This window comes from Arachis hypogaea, chromosome 10 (assembly GCF_003086295.3).
Source record: "Arachis hypogaea cultivar Tifrunner chromosome 10, arahy.Tifrunner.gnm2.J5K5, whole genome shotgun sequence".
Taxonomy (NCBI): Eukaryota; Viridiplantae; Streptophyta; class Magnoliopsida; order Fabales; family Fabaceae; genus Arachis; species Arachis hypogaea.
The window spans coordinates 111,670,419-111,694,859 of record NC_092045.1 but is presented as its reverse complement, the minus strand read 5'-3'; the positions used below and the strand labels follow the sequence as shown (position 1 = coordinate 111,694,859).

Sequence of the window (24,441 nt, the reverse complement as noted above, 5' to 3'; positions counted from 1 at the left end):
AGAGTCTACCTGCCTTATTAAGCAATCTCTCTTTCCAGCTGGCTAGCCTTCCCCGAATCTTGTCCAGAACATTGTTGAAAGTTGCGCGTGTCACCTGAGAGTGATTAAGGTTCACCCCTAAATACTTGCCCAAGTTCTGGACGAATCTGATGGAGGAGACTCCAGTGAAAATCTCTTTTCTTGTCGCTGAAACATTCCTAAAGCATAGCGCTTTAGATTTCTCCACATTAACCTTCATCCCAGAGGCTCTGCAGAAATTTTCCAAAGCTACCATTACAGTTTGAACTTGCTGTTTTTCAGCTTTACAGAAAAGAAGCAAATCATCGGCAAACATCAAATGAGAAATTCTTGGACCCCCTCTAGAAATCGCAACCGGCTTCCACAAGCCCTTATCAACTTGCTGATTAATAGAACAAGACAATCTCTCCATACACAACACAAACAAATACGGTGATATAGGATCTCCTTGCCTAAGACCCCTGCTCGGAGTGAAGGTATTTAATCTATCCCCATTCCAAAGGATAGACAGTGAGAAAGCAGTGACACAACGCATAATCAGATTGATTGTCGGAGGAGGAAAGCCAAAACTCACCAGGGTTTGTTTCAAAAATCTCCAGTCCACTCTATCGTACGCTTTCTCCAAATCAATCTTAAAGGCCAGGGTGCCTTTCTTTGACTTTGTCTTCTTCATGAAATGGAGAACCTTTTGTGCTACAATGATGTTGTCTGGGGTTCCTCTCCCCGAGATAAACCCTCCTTGAAGGGGCCCAATAATCTCTTTAAGATGGGGACGAAGTCTATTGACCAGGACCTTCGTTATAACTTTGTAAACCACATTATAGAGACTAATTGGTCGAAAATCCTTCATGGAAACCGGGTTTTCTACCTTCGGAATAAGAACCACAATAGTTTCCATCATCCTTGGATCCATATCCAAACCAGAGAACGCATGACGAACCATAGTCCAAACATCAAAACCAACAATAATCTCTAGTATTCTTTAAAGAATAAAGCTTGAAATCCATCAGGGCCCGGCGCCTTAAAAGAATGCATACTGAAAACGGCCGACTTAACCTCTTCCAAAGTAACTGGCACTGTGAGGCTACAACAGGCTTCATCATTCAGGGAAGGTAGCGTCACATCACCAAGACAACCTAAGTCTACATCCTCCGACTGGCAGAATAGGTGTTTATAAAAGGATTTAGCTTCCCTTCTAAGGACATCCGGGTCCGTTTCCCATACCCCATATTGAAGAAAGAGACCATGAATCTTATTATGCTTTCTCTGCACAAAAGTCTGAATATGAAAGAATTTGGTATTTCTATCCCCAAATTTTACCCACTGCTCTCTGGATTTTTGAAACCATAGAAGTTTCTCCTGCACAAGCGTGTTATTAAATTCCTCAATCAGTTGTTTTTCTTTTTGCCGCATAGACAAATCTTCCATTACTTCAAGTCGCTTCTGAAGGAAATTAATCTGTTTCTCCAATTTGCATTTCCTAACGAAAATGTTGCCGAACACTTTAGAATTAAACTCCAAAGAGTTCTTCTGCACTTCTGAAAGCTTGCCATGCATCTCTCTGTAGCCAGGCTGCCATGACTGGTTCACAATATCTCTGTACTCCGGATGAGTTGCCCAAGCCGCAATAAACCGAAAAGGTCTATTCTTTTTCGGTTGGGGATGACCTGCACAGTGCACTAGGATAGGACAATGATCAGACTGAAGCCTATTTAAAATTTCTGCATAAGCCTCTGGAAAGAGAGATAGCCAGCCACTATTGATACAGACCCGGTCAAGTTTTTTCGCCACCTCAACACCATTTTTAACCCTTCTGTACCAAGAAAACCGTCTTCCAATAGTCTTCAAGTCAAACAGATTACTATCCCCTAGAGATGCAGCAAGCCGATCTGCATGACGACTCGAGAAGAGGCAACCCTTAGATTCATGAGAGAATAGTACTTCATTAAAATCACCAAGAACAATCCATGGCCCGCAAAAAGACGAAGACTGGGTAACAAGATAATCCCATAGCAGAACTCTGGTATTAAATTGAGGACTACCATAGATACCACTGCACCTCCAAATCACATTATTTACCTGAACCTCAACTGTAACACACTGATCGAAAGCATCAACCCATTTGCAGTGAACATCCTGCATTGCAGAAAGGAACCAGGTACCCCCTTATGTCATGACGCCTCCACTATACTAATAGGGTGATAACCAAGTCTTTCCCAGAACAGTTTCAAGTGTTGAAAAGGACAATGAGTTTCAACCACAATAAAAATTACAGGTTTAAATTTCCTAACCAACTCTTTACAATTCACCCGGGCTAACTTATTAGAAGCACCCCTAATATTCCAAGCTATTATATTTAAACTATCCATAATATAAAATATAAAATTATAAAACAAGGAAATCAAAGTACTTCACCAACCTCAAACCGAGGCTTGCCCAGCAGAAGTGACTCCTGTGACCTTCAGGTTTTCCAGATCTCCATGGAATATCTCCTTATTCCCACCTACCGACGCAATAACAGCCGGCAACGCGCCTTCCTTCTCTAATGGAACCGCCACGGTAACATCCTCCTTCATGGTTGCCGGAAGACATGACGATGCTTCCACCACCGTGCCTCCATTCTTCTCAATTGGCGAGCTCTGTAGGGACCCCGGCCTTGGTTGTTTCCGGAGAGAGGACCCGCAAGGCACTGGGGTGTGTCGGGTTGAGGAGATCGACGTCTCACCAACACGGAAAGCGCTGTGTCTGACCTTGACTTGTGACCCTACCCTGACGTGATAAGAGCTGGATCCATTCGTGTGAGAGAAGTGGATGGTGGGCCTGATTACTCTACCCGAATCGGTTCTGGATTGAGTGCCTCGTTGGACCTTGTTAGATTGCTTCTAGCCCAGCTTGGTTTTACCTTTTCTCACAACTTGCTTCCAGCCTGGTTCATCATGCTTGCAAGCCCCCTCAACATTATTTCCTTCCAAATTAGTAGCCTCTAAATCCTTTTGCAAACTCGGTGCAGGATTCTCGCCAGTAACACCACCTACCACATTAGGTTTTACTTCATTTGAATTGTGAATTTTGGTCTCAGAATGTGGCACTGCCTTTGTACCGTCCCGTGGCTTGGTGGCATCGGAATCAGCACTCTTTCCTTCCCTAGAGTATCTACCCAAACACTTTGCCATATCGGGACCATAACGTGCACAAGAGTTACAAATTAAATTTAAACTTTCATACTCCACTATATGAGTTACGCCTTCCACAATGATATGCTTGATCACTGACAGTCCTAAATTTATTTGAACACATACTCGGGCATATCGTCCTCTCTCAGCCAACTTAGTGGCTAAGTCCACTTTGATGGGAACTCCTATTGCAGAAGCAATACGCATCATGGCATGTTCCTGATAGCACCAGATTGGGAGCCCCGAAATCCGAACTCATACAAGTGTAGACCCGAAGGATTCCTCACATGGCCGAAAATCTATATCCCACGGTTTTACAGCAACATAGTGTCCCTCAATCAACCACGGGCCACCAGGCATGACCTTCTCGAATTTTACCATGAAGTACCCAAACCCCACATCAAGCAGATCAAAACCACCTTTAATTTTTATCAAGAACCTTTATCACCAAAAAGCTTCTCGATAAGGTTCTGCCAAACAAAGCTTGGCTTTTTCAGTGAAGTTTACACATGGAGGTTGGGGATCGCCCTGCTTGCCCACCACTATCTATACTATCCCCAGATAGAGATCCTACAAGTGCAAAGACTTTCGATTTCTCTGGACCAATGACTTTATCTCTAAAAAAGATCTTTGTAAACTTTGAAAAATCCTCCCATAAAAAATTCTCTTTGGCACCGGATGCACCCCCACCCACACTCTCCCCCTTATCTCTTCCGACGGCATGGCCGCCATCCTGACTGTGTTTCGCCCTCAAACACTCGTTCCCGCTCTCTCCTTCTCTCATTTTCTCTGAGTACGGAGTACGTACTCTTTCTCTTATTAACTTCACATATAAATACTTATTTATGAATCTTCACTTTTTAATAATTAAATTATTTTTTTTAAATATTCTTCAATAATTTTTTAATTATTAAAAAAATTTATTCTATAAAAATATGAAGAAATAAGATGTTAATTTTTAAATTTAGGATTTATTATCTCGACTTATTTTTAAGTTTTGATAAAATTATTAATTTTAATAGTTCTATGAAACAAATTATTTGTTAATATTAATTGTTATACATATTAATAGTGGTACGATTTTTTTAATTTAATGTTAAAATAATATACATTGATATCAAAAAATTGATAATAAAATACAAAAATAATAATAAAATGATAAAAATTTATATATAATTATCTTCGTGTAAAGTTGATAATAAAAAGTTATTAGATAATTTGACATATAACTATATTATATATACACTAAAATTAATTATTAATATAAAATATATATTAGAATATAAAATGCACATTAAAAATTAATTGAATTTAATATTTATTTATATACAAGTATATAATAACTTATTTTAATGTATAAATAACATTATTATTTAATATGTTTAATTAAATTATGATATAATAGTTTTTAATTATCATCATATAAAAGAAATTATATGTAAATTTTTATCTAATAAGAAAGACATTATGTAGTAACTAGATTTTAGTATTTACGCATTTAATTTAACATACATATACATTCTAAACATTTCTAAACCTAAAAGTAAAGAAAATATTAAAGCAAATAAGTGATGAGAAATAATATCCACAGCAATCAAATAGTAATAAACAAACAACACCATTTAAACACTATAAAGTTTTAGGAACAGCATGGGTGAGTTGAACTCCCTTATTAGGTTGCCATGGTTTGAGGAGCAAGAGGAGGAGGAAGATGATGAGAATAATAAGGATAATGGCATAGCATGTCCATTTGCGGGTACTCTTCTGGGTCTTCACCGCCACCTCCACCTGCCGAGTACCGCTCTCCACGAAGGAGTTAGCTTTTGTGACAAAGCTTTCGATGTCATTAAGTTGTTCCCCTTGAGATTGCACCAACACTAACATGTCCAAGAACACTTGCTGCAACTCCATCAGCCTCCTCTCTATCTCTTTCACTGCATCGTGCCTCTCCTCTATCTCCTTCAATGTCTCAACTATTCTTCCCCTTCCATGTTCTTCTATGGCTTTTTGTACAAGTGACTCACTCTCACCTGCATTATTAGTTTATTACTCAAAACACAATTATGGTTTGTTGCTATGTGCTGAATCATGAAAAGCTCTGAACTTAGTGGCTTGAATGCATGCATCTTTTATACTCCTCTCAATCACACTTGCAACTTGCAAGTAATTTTTTATATGTAATATTATAAATATCTACTAATAAAATAGAAAATAATAAAAAAATTATAAGAAGCCAGTATTTTTATAGTGATAAGAAGGAAAAATTGACTAATATTAACTCAAATGTAAAAAAAAAACAAATGTGTTAGTCAATTAACTAACTAAAATTTATAATAAAAGTTTAAATGATTATAGAAAAAATTAAAAAATAAAATAAATATTTATCGGCTTTTACTGATATAAAATTACTAAATTAATTAATTTTTTCATAAATTTTAATTTAAAGTGCGTAGACTAAATTAAAAAAAATTATGTGTATAAATTAATGAATAAGTGAATAACAGTGTAGGGTGAAACATAAATATAAGATATCAATCAATGTAACCGTGGCAAAAAATATTATTTTGTGATCCAAAACCAAACAGAGCTTTAAAATGCAGAACGTTGCCACAAACAATTAAGCATTATGTACCCGTGGAGATCAATATCTCAACGGTCTTCTCATCGGGTTTCTCGCCGGTAATCGTGAAATACCGGCGCTGTACTGTGTCCCGATACTCCGCCGAGATCTGGTTCCTGAGCCCATTGAAGGCGTCCATGGAGTTCTTCAGCTTCATCTTCAGCCCATGCACGACGGACATCCGTGTGCGGTCGGAGGAGGAGCCAGGCCCACAGGTGGGGACGCGGCGGGAGGAGGCGTTGGAACTTTCGAGAGTCTCCAGCTTGAGCTTGATGAACTTGGCTTTCTTGAGGGCAAGTGCCACGTCAGCGTCCATACGTGAACGGAGGTCCTTCACGGCGGTGGCGTCGTAAAGGGTTTTGCTCTCTTCGTTGAGGCTTTTGAGGCTCTGGAAAATGTTCTCTAGATTCTTCATTTCATCTTTCGTCGCCTCCACGTCGGCGAAGAATTGGTCTAGGGTGGCTCCCGCCGCGCCGGGGTTGATTTCGATGGCATGGTCGTCCGGCGAGCCATTGCGTGAGACGAAGGATTTGCTAGCCAAAAGGTCATTCATGTTTTCTTTATTCTAATAAGCGGAAAATATTAGTTACTAAGAAGATTTAATGTTTTATGAAATGGATTAACCTAATGTTGTTAGTGTTAATAATGTGGACATATATACTTAGTGGTGCTTGCATGACTAGTCTGTTTATGAATGCAAGTTTGCTTTTGTTTTAGTAGTTACGGTTTAGTGGGAGGGATTATGCTTGTCTATATCAATTTTTCAACCATGTTTGGTTGTTTTGGAAACAAGAAAAATAAAAACTTAAGAGATCAATCCAATCCGTTTGGGAAAATTTTCACAGCGCGTTTCAGTTAATTTACGAGAAATCTTTAAAGAACTTAGTTGGTAAGTAAAATAAATCAAACTAAAGACACCCAAAAAAAAAATAATAATAATAAACTAAAATATGGACGTTGTTGGGGTTGCACAAAAAGTTATGTTTCTGAATAAACTGTATCAGTTTTTCTTTTGCGTTCACAAATAGACCCTCAACATTAGAAGCGGGTTGAGTTGAAGGATATATTTTTTTTAACATTAGAATAAAAGATCCATAAAATGCTTGTTTCTCAATTAAATAAATGTAATTACGTACTTATACATCTTCAGCAAGTAGAAATTTTTAATTCATCCATTTAGCATTACGATAATAGTGGGGTAGGATAATACTTTAATAATATCAATAACATTTTAACGTTAAGATATTTTTATCACCTGATGTGCATTTTTTACGAATACAAAATAAATTTAATTTCTTTTGGGATAATTTTGTCAGTGTCTCAGTCTTTTGTAACTAAAAATGGTAATGTACTCTCTTCATACTCATTATTGTTTGGACAAAAAGAACGTGTTGCACCTTTTCCTCTGAATCTTTACATCCATCCTTGTTCCTATTGAAGCTTAATAATACAGGGAAGTGTACCTTTTTTTTATATATATACAGCCACCGTTAAAAATGAGATCTAAAATTCTAGCAAATGGTAAATGGACAACTAAAATTTACCAGCTTCTCAACTGGATTGGAGCACAGTAATATAGTATTTATACCCCTGGCACTTGCCTGATTGCTGTTTCGTTTCATCACCACCTCCGTGACCTTTGGATGAAAGTTTCCAATTCAAAACATAACTGGACAAATCATACGTACCAGGAGAGAATACACAGATCTGAAGAGGGGTTTCCACAGAGGACATAGGCTCAAGGTGTAGATTGGTAGAGCTTGATCCAGACCAAATATATGGTGAGACACTGTCCAACGATAGCGCCTTCTTGAGTTGGGTTTCAAAAGCATTTGATGTGACTTTGGGCTCACTCGTTGGTGTCGTTGGTGTGACATCATGCCAACCTGCTTGGATATCCGAAGTGGGTGATTGAACCACACCACCACTGCCTGCAGAATCTAAGGTGTCAATGCGCACGATAGCAGTAGCATGAGACGAATTGTAAAGATGCATCTTCAGATTTATTTCGCAAAAGGACGCAGAGAAATCATGTTGCAATGTTCGAGGTCCATCCACTAGCCATGAAATAGGGCCGGTGCTAGCAGTACTGTCATCAGGAGATAGGGGGGGGGGGGGGGGGAAAGGATTAACATAAACCCCGCCAATACACACACATATGAATAGGGAAAAAATGCATTGTAAAAATCAAAATCAGAAGCATCATGCTTGAAATGAAACATGCCTGAAGTGACACGCATGGTGAGACATAACACACGGAGGATCAGAAAGCCCACTATTGTTGTCACTCTTCAGTGACCGGGAGATCAATACAAAATCAACAGTATTTAAGTCACCTTGATCCTACAAACAGGTGAAGTTCTTGTAAGATAGAATTATTGAACAGTGTAAGATTTTGCAATACTGAATCCTAAATGATATGGTGACATAAAATTCCAATAACAATAAAATACACAGCATAGTGGACACTAAAATAAATGTCTACCTCGTGTGGAAATTCCTGCTGCAATCTTTCAAAATGGTGGAAATTGATCAAAGGTGCATTATTTATATTGAAAACTAAATTGTCACTGCTTTGGGGAACCAGACTTAAATCACTTCTGACATGCATGGCAGGTTCATTGGCCTCAGATGTTAATAATCTTGAATTCTGATGGCAAACAATAACTTAATACAGTCAACAATAATCATATTGTGCGTGTCATACACACTAAGTAGCCAGCATATCTCAAACAAAAGAAATAAACAGTGGGTATACAATAGATTGATACTAAATGGTTTATCAGATAAAAGCGGGTCAAGAAAACATTCAAGCTCGAATATGAAAACATCAGAGTATTTCATAATATTATCATGCACCCATCCTTCAATGCTTCTTATCGATCATTTATTTCAATAAAGCATTTCATACTGCAACATTTAGTTTCAAGCAAGTACCCCACCTCTACTTGGACTTAGTTACCTGTATTATGTATGTCACCATCAGTAACTAAACATATTTACGTTCACTAAGTAATTAATATCTATCTTTACAGCCCAATAACCATTCAAATGAATCATGTCTGCTTGGTGGGAAAATATTACAAAATAAAACATATCATAAATGAGAACTCAAACCTTTAGTGTAAAAAAGCATGATATTGCTTGACCAGCCATCAATGATTGCAAAGGAAAAATAGTATCAGGAGGTTGAAGTAAAGAAATTTCCCAGTGCTTCCCAACAGAGGACAACTGGTAAACTTGGAAACTTTCTGAGCTTGTCTTGTTAACAACATCCAATCGAACAAGGAATTCTTGCATTCTCATCCGAGAAGGACTGATTTGAAATGAGACATCCAACGATGGTAATATCTGTGATTAACAAATTTTGGCAGTTCAGAATAAATTAGGTCTAAAAATGGTATATCTGAAATAGAGCTATTTAACATAACTGGATTTGGTTATTCGTACAGTGCTAATGACCAAATTTTTTAGCAGACATGTAACCAACAACCCCCAGTTTCACTCTCCTCCTTTGCAAAAAGGAGAGCATACTTGGTTAGTTGGTTTCCTTGTTTTTCCTTATGTTGGCTATAAAACAGTTGACCATATAGCATAACCCAAGAATGTTATATAAACAAATTTATATACTAACCTGCACATTGTAATGCAAACGAAGAGTGCGATATCTGATGACACTTGATATATCTCCGATCTCATAATATATGCTCATGCAAAGAGAAATGTCTCCTGGAAAAGCAGCCCTAAACCAGAGAGGCCACAAGAAGGGATTTTCACCTTGTATTGAAGTGTCCTGATATGAAGTGAATACATGTGACCGGTTGAATGATGCTAATTCAAAAGTGCAACTATATAATGTGCATGTAAAAGATTCAATACTGACCTCTGGAAACATAAAAACAGTGTCTGACATGATACCAGGATTAGCTTGTGCATCATTATTCACTGAATCTATTTTCTTTGTTAAGCAAGCAGGAAATTCTGACTTTATATGTTCTGGATTCCCAATCGTTAAAAATCTAGGATGACTTATCTTCATCTTCAGATTCTGCCAAAACCCCAAATGAATAAAGCATGTAGAAAAATAGCATGTGAGAAAGAGCAGGGAAACTGGGAAAGTATAAAGCTAACTCTGCAATCAAGTCACATCACTCGTCCACTGAAATTCTAAGCAAGAATAATAGGTACAATATAAATAACCCCGCAACAAAAAATTGAAGCACATTAATCAGTAACAGTTGCCTCTTCCAAAGGTAAATCACAATAGCCAAATGAGTTGATATGCAAATCCAGGATGCAATACCTTAACAGGAAAATCTGATGGGTTACGCAACTCTAATACAAGTTGCCGTAAATCTCCAGCATATGCCTTCCCAGGTAAATGGCGAACAGAACCCTGAAGCTTGGGAATGCTCTGGGATTTTAAGAGAGAAACAAAGCTGGTTCAGTCTAAATGTAAAGACTACAAGAAGATAGAACAGGAGGATTCAACATTAAATTGGAAAAAATTCAATAGTGAAAAAGGATAGGACAACAGCATGCACCTTAATCACCATAAATTTAAACATGTTGTTAGGTGAGTAATTTGATTTCCTTCTTCCTTTCACAATATTCTTCTTGGGATGGCTTGACTCAAAATTGTGAAAGCCAATGATAGTACCAGACAGTTTCCACCTAACACCAAGAATTGAAAGAGTACCTTCTACACTGGGAGTAACTGATAGTTGAACCTGGAAAACAGGTTTTTGAAAAATATCAATTTTACAAACTTCACAACTTAAGATATGAAAATATATTTAAGGAAAATTAAGGGGGAAAAGAAGAAACATTCAAAAATAATATTGAGCAACCAGATACATTTACCTTTCATGAACTACATATGGAATGTCATTTATGTGTAAATTAAATTAAAATATCTAAGATGTAACATCATTGTGTGAATCAAATTAAAAGATCTATGATGAAATATCATCTTATTTTGATGATTTTATTTTATTTTGTTCTATTCAAAACCCCAAAATAGCCAATCGGCTCACAATTGGCTCCCATACCTGCTTCACAGGCCAGCAGAGTGTACACATGATTGTACAACATTAACCTCCAGGACCTCAAAAACCAGATATGCAAAATTTCTCAAATCCAATTACAAACCCAATAACCAAAATCATTCAAAAATCAAAATGTATATAAAGATAAAGTAAATAGGACGGAGCAAGACATTTGCCAGCTATGCTAACAAATTTAGAACTCAGGACATATGCATCAATCAATAATGCTTTGCTGAAATCTTCTTTTAGAAGGAAAACAAGTCATTAATTGAAACTTGAAAGTATCTTTTCTTTATTCAAAATGCAAATGGGAACCATGCATTGTTAAAAGTTATAATACAAATGAATGTGGATAAGCTTTCCGTCCAGGAAATTGTGGCCTGCTGATTAGGCGAAACATTCTTACTCCCTTGTTAAATTGCTTTTTCTATTTTTTTTTTTTAAAAAAAAAAAGGCAACCTTGCTAACCTAACTTCCAGACAAATGATCATGAGAAAATTTGATGTGCACAAAATTATGAGGTAATCTAGAATTTTTGACATTGCAGTTCAATTTGCATATATCTAGTCAAAATTAAGAAGATGCCGAAATTCATGATTATCCACAATGCAGCTCAATTTGCATATTTTTAGTCACAAGATCTCTTTTACTGAATTGCAACTGTAAATTGTGGTGATGTACATAAAAAGAATAACTTGATTGATACTAAATGCTAGAAACGCACCATGGTTGTTTCACCACCTCCTAGTGAGAAATCAACCTCTGATACCGAAAATGAGGTGTTATCTGAACTCATTTCCCTGAAGTGATCAATCTCATTATTTTTCTCCATGTTTGACTGGTTTTCATCTGTAGTGTCCATGATAAACAATAATCAATATGAAAAAAAAAAAGAATAATAGGACAAGTAGAACCCTGAAGAATTTTTCAATTGACTTAGATCTTGAAAGAAAATAAAGTACCAAATAAGTTCCCAAAAAAATTGTCATATACTTATAGGTCCATGAAGGGGAGAAAAAAAAGTATCAACTAAACTCTTGAAGAATTTAAATGCTAGACTTACAGGTCCCCAACAAATTGCAACACTGGACACAATTCATCCTTATTAATATTCCATATCGTTCCGTTAAGGAACACTAATTCTACCATTGCAATTCTTCAGGGACTTGGTCCTTTTTTCCCTCGAGGACCTATATAAGCCCATCGCAAAATTTTCTCAAGACAGTATTTTTTTTCCTTATGGATCTATAACTCCATCCCAAAAATTCTTCGGAGACCTATTAGTCTTACTACTTACAGTCGTGGGGGAAGCACAACGTTGAAAATAAATGAATATTTTTTAGAAAAGGAAGAAAGAAATGAAAAAACAAAGGAAGGCGAAATAGACAGAAACTCTAGCTTGCCTGATCTAGCTTCATCAGTACTACCAGAATGCCTGCAAATGAGTGCAACACCAGATATAGGAATCGGGATTTGCAGAGGGTTTTTGAATTCAATATTCACCTTCACAGCCTCTACAGATGGGTGGTGTGGATAAACATTGCACCAACAGCAGACAAGGTAAACATAGTAAGAGTCATATTCTAAATCTTTACTGATTCTGACACACACAGAAGGATATGGACATATCAAAATATCTTTCATCCACTTTTCACAAATATCATGTTACAAAATACTTTGTCAAGGAAGTCCCAGGGTCATCTAAATCTCTACCAATTAATTTCCAGTAAAAGCTCCTCAGTTATAAATTAATATGTACAGTTCCCAAAATGAATTCCATGAATGGCTTTGTTAAAATCTGTCCCTATTGTCCCACACCAGAAAATATTATTTCTTGTTTCCAAAAGTCATGATTGAAGAATATATGGAATATTCTTTCTTTTTTTTATCCGAACAAAAACGAAAATACATTCAACACCAATACAAAAGATAAATTGATAAAAAAAAAATTCAATTATCAACTTTTGATGAAATTTTACATACCTCCTGCAATACAAACATTTGATTGACTATTCTTTTTTGGGATTAGCTTTGATTGCAATTCCAACCAATTAGACTTAGCAGTGGAGAATGAAGGTAGCATTTCTTCCTCCAAAGAATTCCACAAGGCTTCTCTAATATTAGCCTGAAAATTTAGATACTTCAAACTATGAGGCTACAGCCATAAACATTCTAAACCTATGTGCAATATAATAACAAAACATGCTTCCCATGACATCTGAAATACAAACACATACATTAAGGCTTTAGGCTCTATATTCTACAATATACAACTATGATAGCCAAATTTTATCATGTAGTTATTAAGAGGTTCATATCATTGATAAAGGCATGTGAATTGCTTTATCATATTATATCTTGACCCAAGTGCCCATGACAATTCAAGGTGTTTTACATGCATTATAGGTCAATTACATATTTAGAGTGACAGACCTCTCAAAAAGTGTAACAGACTTGATTGAGTGAGAGTGAAAAATCTCTTAAGATGATATATAAGATGCTAAACAAACAGATCCATACACATTCAACATAAAATTATAATATTTAAAATAATCAGTTAACTGAACAGTAAAAAGGCCTGGTTAAATTGGGTCCCAAACATGTTTTAGAAATTAAAATGCAATGTGTGTGTGTCAGAGAGAGAGAGAGAGAGAGAGAGAGAGAGAGAGAGAGAGAGAGCACTGGATTAGAGTCAACTTACAGCTGAAGGAGATCCAAAAGTTCGGTAATCTTCAAAGATGACCTTGATTGAAGAAATGTTGATTACTGGCAATTGAAGTTTTGTTACCTCAAATGTCCGGCCTGTTTTCTGTGATATACAAGAGAATTAGAAAACAAAGACAGCTGTCAAGCCAATTAGCTTCTGTCCAACTCTGTCAACAGACATAGCAAAATAAAATTTCAAGTATCCTACAAAGCACACTACTTCAGGAATTACATTAAATCAAACTATTGGCAGTTCAGTATTTTAACAATCAGGTTCTAAGCATGAGATCTGAAGAGGAAATAGAGTCACCATCACCTTCACAGTTTGAAGAAAGTCACTAAGGAATAATTCCTGTGTTGCCTTGGACTGGTGACTGCAGGCCAAGATTTCCATCATATGCTTGACAGCCACATCATACATCCCAAGTGAAGCATACCACCTATAACAATGAAAAGTAAGAAAGTTTAAAGAATCTAGATGCATATGTTCTACATTATTATTTATTAAACAACCAGAATATGCTATTACTGAAGCAAGTCAAACTTACTGTCCTATATGAAAATGAACATGATCATTGATGTAGCTCCAAGTAGATCCTTTGAGAACAGAAAGAGCATTTCTATATGTTCGAATTGCATGTTTTATCTGAATATGTTAAGAAAGAGAATAAAATCAGCGTGAAAAGCAATCTGTTAAATATGGGTAATTCTACATATTGTTGACAACCCAATACCTGATTACACTTTTTATACTGCTCACCAGAAAGCACCAGATGAAATCCATATTTGCGCAACATGGAGGGTTTACACAACATGTAGCAATACGATGCTTGTTCAAGCATCACCGCAGAATGTAGGATATCCTACAACAAAGAATTTGTCAAGAGAAGAAAACAACATTTACAAATTACCCCTTTTTTTCAAGGAACAAAAAAAGCACTACCTCACCACAAATGCGAAAATAAACAGTTGCTGCCTCTTTATACTGATCTCGTGCCTTCAACATTTCTATCCACCACAGACCACATCTTGTTGCATTTTGCTGACCCAATGATCCAAGTTTCTGTGCATATTAAGTTTATTAATTAAAAGATAATTAAACGGAATATAGTGAGCACCTTGTAGAAAAACTTATTACTTAATCCTTCTCATGTTCCAAAATAAACCATACGTACTACATATGTGCTAAAAGCATTTTCCATGCAATACTCTGCTTCCTTTCTAGATTGATCCAGCATGAAGTAGGTAAGTCCCATCATTTCCTGAAATAAATTATCACCAGCAGCAAAAATTATTACTCTTTTTTTTTTGTGGTAGTTGGGGGGAGGGGAAAAAAAAAGAAGAATCCAAGTTAATATACTTCCACCACTTCTTTACTGAAAATCCTAATCTAACTTAAACGGGTGTCACAACCATCGGACCATGCATCTGACGGTCCTCTAGACTTTGAATTGAAAAAAAAATGAATTACCTGCACGCCAGCATACCGTTTCCAGGCTTTATCAATCTTGTAATCTGTGGAAATTAGGCGGTAATTTGACAATGCAAGCTCATAATCACGCAGCATGAAAGCGTAATCACCCAAAACTCTAATCTGTGACTCAATGGAGCTATAATTATACCTTCAACAATGAAAACAAAAGCCTTATTAGAAAAATGCACAACATCACGTGAAACATAGATAGCATACATCTATATTCTATCACAAAGATAATTATATTTTCTTATACATATATACACACAGACATGTATAACATTACAGTTTTTAAAAATAAATAAAAAAGAAGAAGAAACATCTATAACATATTAACATACATGGGACCATTGGGAGAATCTGCACCATCTTCTTTCCCTTTTCTCCACCACAAATTTTTTATTTGATTTCTAAAACCTTTCCTTGTTGCAGAAACCTAAAAAAAAAAGAAGCATTACAGAAACAAATTTCAAAGGAAGATCAGAATATGGATCGAAGTATTGGAGGCTGAAATAACGAATTCAATCCACCAACAAAAATAAAGAAGCTAAAACTAAATGACCTGTTGATTGAGTTCACGTATTTTTTGCTCCATGTTCGGGATGATGTACTTCGATGATAAATTTTGCATGAGATTCTTGATCTGTAAATGGGTCATAAAAATAGAGTTCCAAAGTTTGTCTGTTACTTAACCATAACTCTATCCATGGCAAATTTAATAATTGGTGCTGGTGGCAACTTACCTCATTGATATCATCAGTGTTAAGAAAGCAACCCAGACCTTGACTAAGTGATGCATCAGACATCTGTCACAAATTTCAGCAGACAAGAGCCTAAGTTGCATGTTTTTGCATGATTGAAACCAAAATATCATATCATATTATATTATATTATATTTAACGTAGGTTCTAAAACACAAGAAAAAACAACAAAAGAATAAGGCTCGCACAGTAACTAATGATTTTCTAATTTAATTTTTTCTAACAAAAAGGAAGAAGTTACAAGTTCTTCAAACAAACTTACATGTGAAGCCCAAGGATTCACTTGATGTTTGATAGGAGCATCTACTGAAGAATTAATGCAAAGCAACGAACAGTCACTTGTACCAAAAGTACTCCTCATTTCTGTGAAAATTTTACTTGCTCTGCTGAAGAAGATACATAAGGAACTCACACAAGTCTAACACTACAATACTACATCAACTAATAAAAATATTTATCTGAAGAAAAAATGAAAAACGAGGGATCGAAATACCTGAGCTGAGAAAGCATTAGTTTCTAGAAAATAACTGTCATGTTTGTTATATACTTTTGTTTTACTTTTCTAGTGAAAACGATTTTCATTTTCACTCTTAACTATCAGGGAATGAAACTAGTATCAAGGTTCAAAATTACGAAAACACAAAATCTACATCAGTATTAAGCTCTGCCAAAAGATGAAAAACATTCTCTGGCAAGAAAATAATCCTGTCCAGAGCAACCAAAGAATATTCCAACTATACTTTCAGGTTTCAATATCCACCACATAGACACCAATGAAAATGTCTACCCTTTTCCTAAAAACCATGTCACTCCAAGACATCTTAACAAAGACCAAAATATAGACCTCTTCAACATGCATCATGTATGAGATACAGCTTACAGAATGGCAAAACCAAAAATTAACAATGTAGTGTACATGCTAATTACAACTGGTACTCGATCATACATTTCTATGTGTATATAGCTTCTCAAATGCAATAATAATAAAAGAAAGTCCGTACCTCTCTGCAGGGCCATCTTGATTATCATGTACTAGCAAGTAATGCTTCAAAATATTTGGATCCATTGCACCACCATTGAGAAGGGACGGAAGCTTGTTGGAGTTATAAAGGTCAACAAATCGGTTAATAGGCCCTTCATCATTTGAAGAGACAGCTAGAATACCTGCAAGTAATTTTCAGGAGGAAAGACAAATTTGATGATATTGAACCCCAAATGATGCTTTGAAGAATGAAAGAAGGAAAACTAGGTATGAACTATTATATTAGTAAGAGACTAAGAAGAAGAAGAGTTCTAACTGTGTGTAAAATCTTACATGCCACAGGATGGTCAAAAGCTTCATGGTCTGAAAAGGAGGCCACGCGTACAAGCTCTTTATTAAGAAACTGAAACCAGGATGGTGTGTTTCTGTACTCAGAACCTAAAAGATTATTTGTTAATCAAACCAAATCTTAGACAACGACAAAACTTCAACTAACTTGATGTCACACTAAAGGAAATTTTACAATTTATCCTACAACTGTAAGAAATTGAAGCCTCTCAGATCATCAGCATGCTCAATTTGAACATACCAAGCCTCAGGTTTGATCATACTGTATATCAGAACTCAAACAGTCAAGCAATTCACATAAAGTGGTATTTATACGATTTGTTGATGAAATTAATTTTCCATTTTAAAAACGTGGACAGGAAATAGAACTACAAAAAAGCATATTACCGCCTAAATTACTACAAATTCACAAAACTATAGTAGGTATCAATTCAGTTGTGTAGGATCGATGATTGCATGTAAAACGAATTACAGCCGAATACAAATTGTATACAGAGAATGTGACTTACTTGCATGTTCATGATCAATATGTGGCACATCAGAAGCCAACTCAGAGAACACTTTCTCCCCTGCCTCCGTAATAACTTGTTTCAAACGCTCTTTAGCTACCTAGTAAAAGGCGAGGAAACGCAGAATGAGAGAAGGTCTGAAAACAACAAGAAACAAAGCCCTAAAGAAGCAAAAGCGGCATCGCGTACCTTCAAATCGGGCCTTCTGACATCAGAAGCGTAGAACAAACGCAATTTGAACTTGTGAAGGCGATAAGGCTGGTCACTGGCGGTCCTAACAGGCACTGCAAGAAGCGAAATGAAGCAATGCTGGATCAGCTGAGAGAGAGAGAGAGAGAGAGAGAGAGAGAGTAATACCGTCGATGTTGTTGAAGGAGCAGAAAGGAGTGAGGAGATGGAGGAAGGAGAGGCCGTTCTTGAGGGAAGAGTCTTCGACGGAGGGAGTGGAGAGGACCATGACGACGGGAGTGATCTCTTCGAGGAGCATCTGGCCCAGCGGCGTGGTGGCCGGATCCATCATCTTCTTCTTCAGATCGATCGGATCTCAGCCGTCAAATGGCGATTGGAACACACAGCACAGAGTAGCCAGGAGAAGGATTTAAAAAAAAAAAAAAAAAAAAAAACCGGCTCGATTTGTCTTATAGCTCACGACGTCGCCTTTTGGGGTTCTAACTTCTAACTTTCTACTCTCCCCTTACTCAAGATTAAGGCCCAAGTTTGGTAACTAACTTAATTAAGCTCTTTTTTATAAAATAATTTAAATATTAAATAATTCTTTAAAAGTAATTTATAAATAAATTATTTTATATTTATATTTTTAATTCTAAAAGTGCTTATTTTATAGAAATATAATGAAAAGTATAAGTATTATGAGAGAATTCATTTTTTTTAACTTCTCTATAAGCTTTAAAATAGCTTCTTAGAAAGTTGCAATTTAGTTTTGAAAATTACACCAGACATTAATACTACCACTTTTCATAAATCAAAAGTTAAAAAAAGCTACTTATCGAGTTTTCCAAACGGGCTCTAAGTACTGCCACAATTTGGTGAAAAGTGAAATTAAGTAACACAAAAAATTTATTGTCTTATAACAGAAGAAAATATAAAAAATATAAAAACACCATAAATGTACATTTTGTGGCTCAGTTTTTTCAATATTGGAGGGGAGGGTGAGTTGTGCTTGGATATGGTATATGTTGGTGTTAGACAATGGTGTGGGGCAGCTTTTTCTGAGCCATGGTAGGGGGAGTCGGACCGTCCGATTGCATTGCGCGGGAAAAAAAATTGAAGTTGTGTAGTAATCGGACCATCCGATGAGCAAAAAATATTTTTTTGGACCGAAGTCGTAGGGTCTGATTCCTTAAGGGACCAAAGTTAATAATTTTTTATTTTGTGTATGAAAGTGGAATCACAGGGTATGTGTAGTGGTTTTTGATTTTTTTTTTTTTTTTATGGACTCGTTGGGTCCGTTTTCTTGGAGGAAAAAAAATTTTTTTATAGGATTCGGAGGGTCCGAGTTGAGTGTGTGTGTGTGTGTGTGTGTTTTTTGGAAACTCGGATGCACTCCTCAGATCTGATTCGTCTTCGTTGTTCTGCGTCTTCTTCTTCCTCCTGTTTCTCTTCTACTTCTCCTTGCGTCTCTGTTATTTTATTTGAACTCCAAGAGTAAATGAGAGTATAGTCGATATTTATGTATGAGAGTATGAAAAATGGATGATAGAGTTGCACTTAGAGTATATTATTTTGGTCAGATTCTGTTACAAACATCTGAAGGAGTGAGATTTAGTTGCGATAAGCCGTTAGATATTCGAACAATCTGAAGCGGACCGAAATATTGAAGCGGAAGAATACGATAATGACAGTGAGGAAGAGTTTGAAAGCAATTACGAAGCTGTTGCTCCAGACGGAGAAGAAGATCAAGGTGACGGGGTGGTCAGTGGTGGCTCCAAATGTGGGAGACGTTGCAAATGCACTCGCAAACGAAGATCCGTTTGAGGAGCCATCCTTCATGCGGGTTCTGGAATTGCACCAGACATTAATACTACCACTTTTTATAAGTCAAAAGTTAAAAAAAGCTACTTATCGAGTTTTCCAAACGGGCCCTAAGTACTGCCACAATTTGGTGAAAAGTGAAATTAAGTAACACGAAAAATTTATTGTCTTATAACAGAAGAAAATATTAAAAATATAAAAACACCGTAAATGTACATTTTGTGGCTCAGTTTTTTCAATATTGGAGGGGAGGGTGAGTTGTGCTTGGATATGGTATATGTTGGTGTTAGACAATGGTGTGGGGCAGCTTTTTCTGAGCCATGGTAGGGGGAGTCGGACCGTCCGATTGCGTTGTGCGGGAAAAAAAATTGAAGTTGTGTAGTAATCGGACCATCCGATAAGCAAAAAATATTTTTTTGGACCGAAGTCGTAGGGTCCGATTCCTTAAGGGACCAAAGTTAATAATTTTTTATTCTGTGTATGAAAGTGGAATCGCAGGGTACGTGTAGTGGTTTTTGGTTTTTTTTTTATGGACTCGTTGGGTCCGTTTTCTTGTTTTGGAAACTCGGATGCACTCCTCAGATCTGATTCATCTTCGTTGTTCTGCGTCTTCTTCTTTCTACTTCTCCTTGCGTCTCTGTTATTTTATTTGAACTCCAAGAGTAAATGAGAGTATAGTCGATATTTATGTATGAGAGTATGAAAAATGGATGATAGAGTTGAACTTAGAGTATATTATTTTGGTCAGATTCTGTTACAAACATCTGAAGGAGTGAGATTTAGTTGCGAGAAGCCGTTAGATATTGTTATTTCGTTCACAATCTCATTTGAGGAACTAAAAGGTGTGATTTGTGAGAAGATAGGTTTTCAGATATCAAAAAAAATATCATGTATGGTATACAGATATCCCATACCGGTATTTGGTGGTTTCGTGCAGTATCAAACCAAGTATGTAACCGACGAAGCGAGTATGCAGGAGATGTTTTCAATGTATTTTGAAACTCGCGGTCAGATATCGGTGATAGAGTTGTACGTCGAATTCGAACAATCTGAAGCGGACCGAAATATTGAAGGGGAAGAATACGATAATGACAGTGAGGAAGAGTTTGAAAGCAATTACGAAGCTGTTGCTCCAGACGGAGAAGAAGATCAAGGTGACGGGGTGGTGGCTCCAAATGTGGGAGACGTTGCAAATGCACTCGCAAACGAAGATCCGTTTGAGGAGCCGTCCTTCATGCGGGTTCTGGACTTGGAAGCCATGCATGCGCCGGAGTTTCCGGAATATATGACTGTCAGTACGTATTAACATATAAATATAGAAAGTATTAGACTTTGGGAAATAATCTATGTTGATAGATGTAAATAAGAAGATAAGTCACGTGAATATTAATTTGTGTGCATTCGTCCAAACTTTTTTATGTGTTTATGTTTGTATGATGTTAAAAGTGGGATGACAACATGATAGGAATAATATTTATATTGATGTGGATATAGGGAGCATTGACGTAGTCTTAATTTCAGTTATTAAATGTATTTGTGTTAAATTATTTTGATTTGGCTGTCGTTATGGTAGAAATTCCTATGGTCGCAGATGGTGAATTTGCAATCGGAATGGAATTCAGTTCTAAGGAAGCTGTTATGATGGCGGTGAAAGATTATACCATCCGAAGAGGCGTAGACTACCGTGTGTATGAGTCGGAGCCGTTGACCTTCTATGCGAAGTGTACACAGTATGGATCAGGGTGTGATTGGCTTATCAGGGTTAGCCTAATCAGCAGAAAGTATTGTTGGGTTATAAGGAGGTACAACGGTTCTCACACTTGTACTAGAGCCACTATTTCTCAGGATCATTCGAAGTTGGATTCGAACACAATTGCAGAAGCAATAAAGTCGTTGGTTGAGGCTGACCCGTCGATAAAGGTGAAATCAGTTATTGCGGAAGTGCAGTCGAAGTTCAATTACACCATCAGCTATCGGAAAGCATGGTTGGCGAAGCAAATAGCAGTGGAAAAAATATTTGGAGGTTGGGAAGCATCATATGAAGCTTTGCCTATATAGTTTGAGGCCATGTGTAACAAGGAGCCATCAGCAATCGTCCATTTTGAGACTATGTCTGCATATCAAGGTGATGAGGAAGTAACTGATATCCGGGTATTGCACAGATTCTTTTGGAGTTATTACCCCTGCATTAGAGCGTTTAGACACTGCAAGCCAGTTGTCCAGGTCGATGGGACTCACTTGTACGGAAAGTATAAGGGTTGTTTGTTGGTCGCAGTTTCACAGGATGGTAACAATAATATCGTCTCTATTGCGTTTGCAATTGTGGAGGGGGAGATTTCTGATGCATGGCACTTTTTCCTTAGTAACCTGCGACAACATGTTGTGACTCGGGATGGTGTGGGACTAATTTCTGACAGGCACGAATCCATCAATGCAGCTGTGGCCCGGAGCAACGGAGCTTGGTCGCCCCCGAGAGCATTCCACATGTTTTGCATCAGGCATATAGAGTCGAACTTTTTGAGAAAGTTCAAGGCATCGTACCTGCAAAAACTTGTGGTCAATATAGGTAAATTTTAATAATTCGAATTTCGTTATTAACCGAGTTACCTTCAAGCAGTGTTTCTCATGAATTCTTCTGTTGTGTGGCTTTGATTGTTGTGCAAGTTATTCGAGGACGGTGCGCGAGTACGAAGTGCGCTACCAGCGTTTACGTGAACGGGGCGAGGCTTATACGAACTGGCTTAACCGAATCCCACGCGAACAGTACGCGTTGGCGTATGACGGTGGATACCGCTGGGGTCACATGACGACAAACCTAGTGGAATGCATCAACTCAGTGTTGAAGGGTGCACGCAATCTTCCTATAACTGCACTTGTCAAAGCCACATTCTACAGGCTTAACGAGTTGTTCACTAGAAAAAGAGCCGAGGCGGAGTCGCGGATAACAGCTGGACATGTTTTTTCTGAGGTTGTCACGTCGAAATTGAATGCAAATCAACTTGCATCATCAAATATCCAGGTTAATTGCTTCGACAGGATGAATGAGGTCTTCGAGGTTCGTGAGATGCCGGGTGGAACTGAGTATGCCGTCGACCTCCGTCAACAACGATGTGATTGTGGTGAGTTCCAGGTGGATCGGATTCCCTGTCGACATGTTTTTGCATGTTGTGCGAATCAGCGACTGGATTGGCGAGTGTATGTCCACGAAGTTTACAAGATGGACCAAGTTCGGAGGGTTTACCGAGCTAGGTTTCGGCCACTGGGGAATCCCACAACGTGGCCTGTGTACAGCGGACCTCGATTTGTCCCGAATCCGAACCTGAGACGGGTGACGAAAGGTCGCCCGAGGATGACACGTTTCTTGAACGAAATGGACACACGAATATTACGTGCTCCTAGGCGTTGTAGGCAATGTGTAGCCGAGGGACACAGCCGAAGTAGATGCCGTCGGTCAGCTGGTGTAGGTCCCAGCAACCCAGGATAGTAGATTTATGCCTTTCATGTTTCATTATAGTACTTTATGGCATTTGCTTGTTTATGTTTATCTGTTTGTGCTAACCACCTTATCGGAACATTGTACTTTCATGAAACTTCTTCATGACACCTGAGATTACGTACTTTATCCAACCAAAAAGTTGTAGCATAATCGACGATATGAAGTTCACATTTAAAGGGTTTCAACATACAAACACAATATTAAGTTCAAATTACAAGTTTCCAACATACATACACAATACTTATGTGACCCACACAACTACTTTCTCAGTGCCCATTTTATGTCTTCGACGAAGTTCTTGCATTTCTTCTTGGCCTTCTTGAACATGGACGAGGTGTATCGGTTAGCGCTACGACGTGGCGGGTCCACCCTGAGATTGTAATGTTTACCTGTCTCACCTGTACATAATTTAATGAAACAGACTATCCAAAATGATGCGAACACGGGATAAACAAGCAAAAAAAAAACCAACAAGTTCATAACATAATCATAAAGACACAAGTCCTGAAATGAATGCAATATAATAAATGGACAGTGATTTCAAGTCGGACCTGCATCATCCCCATCATCAGGGGCATTGTTGCGGGATTCTTCATCCTCGTCCATCTCCTCATCGTCGCTCTCGTCTTGATCCTCATCATCCGGTTCTTCCATGAGATACTTATCCGTTTCATGCTCACCTGCCCCGGCATTTTCTTCAATCTGACCCATTGATACACGCCGTAGGTTCCGGCTATTAAGTATCCCCCAACTGCCGTCACTTCTACTGGAATCTCCAGAAACCAAACCTCCAGAAGCAACTGAGGCAGTGTGGCATGGAATCCTCGCGTCCAAAGAATACATACCGGGCATAAATTCAGGTTGATGGCCAAATTGTGACTGGCCTGCATCCGCAGCCATGAACCCAAGCAACTGGCTAAAAGAAGCACCCTCTCCTGCATCCCACTGTGGGGTACTCCAGTATTGTTGATCTATTGGGTATGACGGGGTAAATTGTGTCCGAACAACATATGGTACCGAGGCCTGCGGTTGTTCCTGAGGAGCTGGAGCTGGAGGTGGATGTGGTTGTGACTGTGCCCCCGGTTCTTCATTGGCTACATCAATAACTGGGCTACCCTCATCCTCCATTACTGGGCTACCCTCATCATTCATAACTGGATTACCCTCATCATCCATAACTTGTTCACCTTCATCGTTCTCTTGAACCACAACATTTGACAAGTTCAAATGGTTGCCATATTGTGTACGATACCAGTGCATGTAAACATCCAACGGATGCTGTGAAGGTTCCAGATACTCAGTCAGAACGTTATT

The 24,441-nt window shown here is 37.6% G+C and overlaps 3 protein-coding genes across 7 annotated transcripts; 1 reads left to right on the top strand and 2 right to left on the bottom strand.

Moving 5' to 3' along the window:
* Positions 1–4,693: 4,693 nt before the first annotated feature.
* On the bottom strand, positions 4,694–6,478 carry LOC112718367 (syntaxin-125-like). Its single transcript, XM_025770142.3, has 2 exons — positions 5,824–6,478; positions 4,694–5,221 (listed from the first exon to the last, which is right to left on the bottom strand). The coding sequence occupies exons 1-2, from the start codon at positions 6,362–6,364 to the stop codon at positions 4,821–4,823; spliced, it is 942 nt and encodes a 313-aa protein (XP_025625927.2). The 5' UTR covers positions 6,365–6,478; the 3' UTR covers positions 4,694–4,820.
* A 659-nt stretch (positions 6,479–7,137) lies between these two features.
* On the bottom strand, positions 7,138–18,289 carry LOC112716600 (uncharacterized). Of its 5 annotated transcripts, none has more exons than XM_072205471.1 (27): positions 17,997–18,289; positions 17,829–17,923; positions 17,640–17,739; positions 17,116–17,220; positions 16,802–16,964; positions 16,063–16,186; positions 15,783–15,845; positions 15,602–15,682; positions 15,381–15,475; positions 15,037–15,187; positions 14,741–14,827; positions 14,509–14,628; positions 14,300–14,428; positions 14,114–14,211; positions 13,882–14,005; positions 13,561–13,668; positions 12,843–12,984; positions 12,263–12,373; positions 11,584–11,708; positions 10,356–10,541; positions 10,115–10,225; positions 9,695–9,859; positions 9,446–9,604; positions 8,929–9,162; positions 8,297–8,461; positions 8,032–8,154; positions 7,138–7,738 (listed from the first exon to the last, which is right to left on the bottom strand). In XM_072205471.1, the coding sequence occupies exons 1-27, from the start codon at positions 18,157–18,159 to the stop codon at positions 7,688–7,690; spliced, it is 3,378 nt and encodes a 1,125-aa protein (XP_072061572.1). In that variant the 5' UTR covers positions 18,160–18,289; the 3' UTR covers positions 7,138–7,687. The 5 variants fall into 5 exon arrangements, with proteins under 5 accessions (XP_072061572.1, XP_029145634.1, XP_025624321.1 ...); XM_029289801.2 differs by having other exon boundaries at positions 7,138–7,900; positions 8,036–8,154; XM_025768536.3 differs by having other exon boundaries at positions 7,138–7,900; positions 8,036–8,154; positions 16,063–16,183.
* A 3,409-nt stretch (positions 18,290–21,698) lies between these two features.
* On the top strand, positions 21,699–23,115 carry LOC112717974 (uncharacterized). The gene is made up of 2 exons (XM_025769890.1): positions 21,699–22,168; positions 22,296–23,115. Exons 1-2 carry the CDS (start codon positions 21,699–21,701, stop codon positions 23,113–23,115), a joined length of 1,290 nt encoding a protein of 429 aa, XP_025625675.1.
* The last annotated feature ends 1,326 nt before the right edge of the window (positions 23,116–24,441 follow it).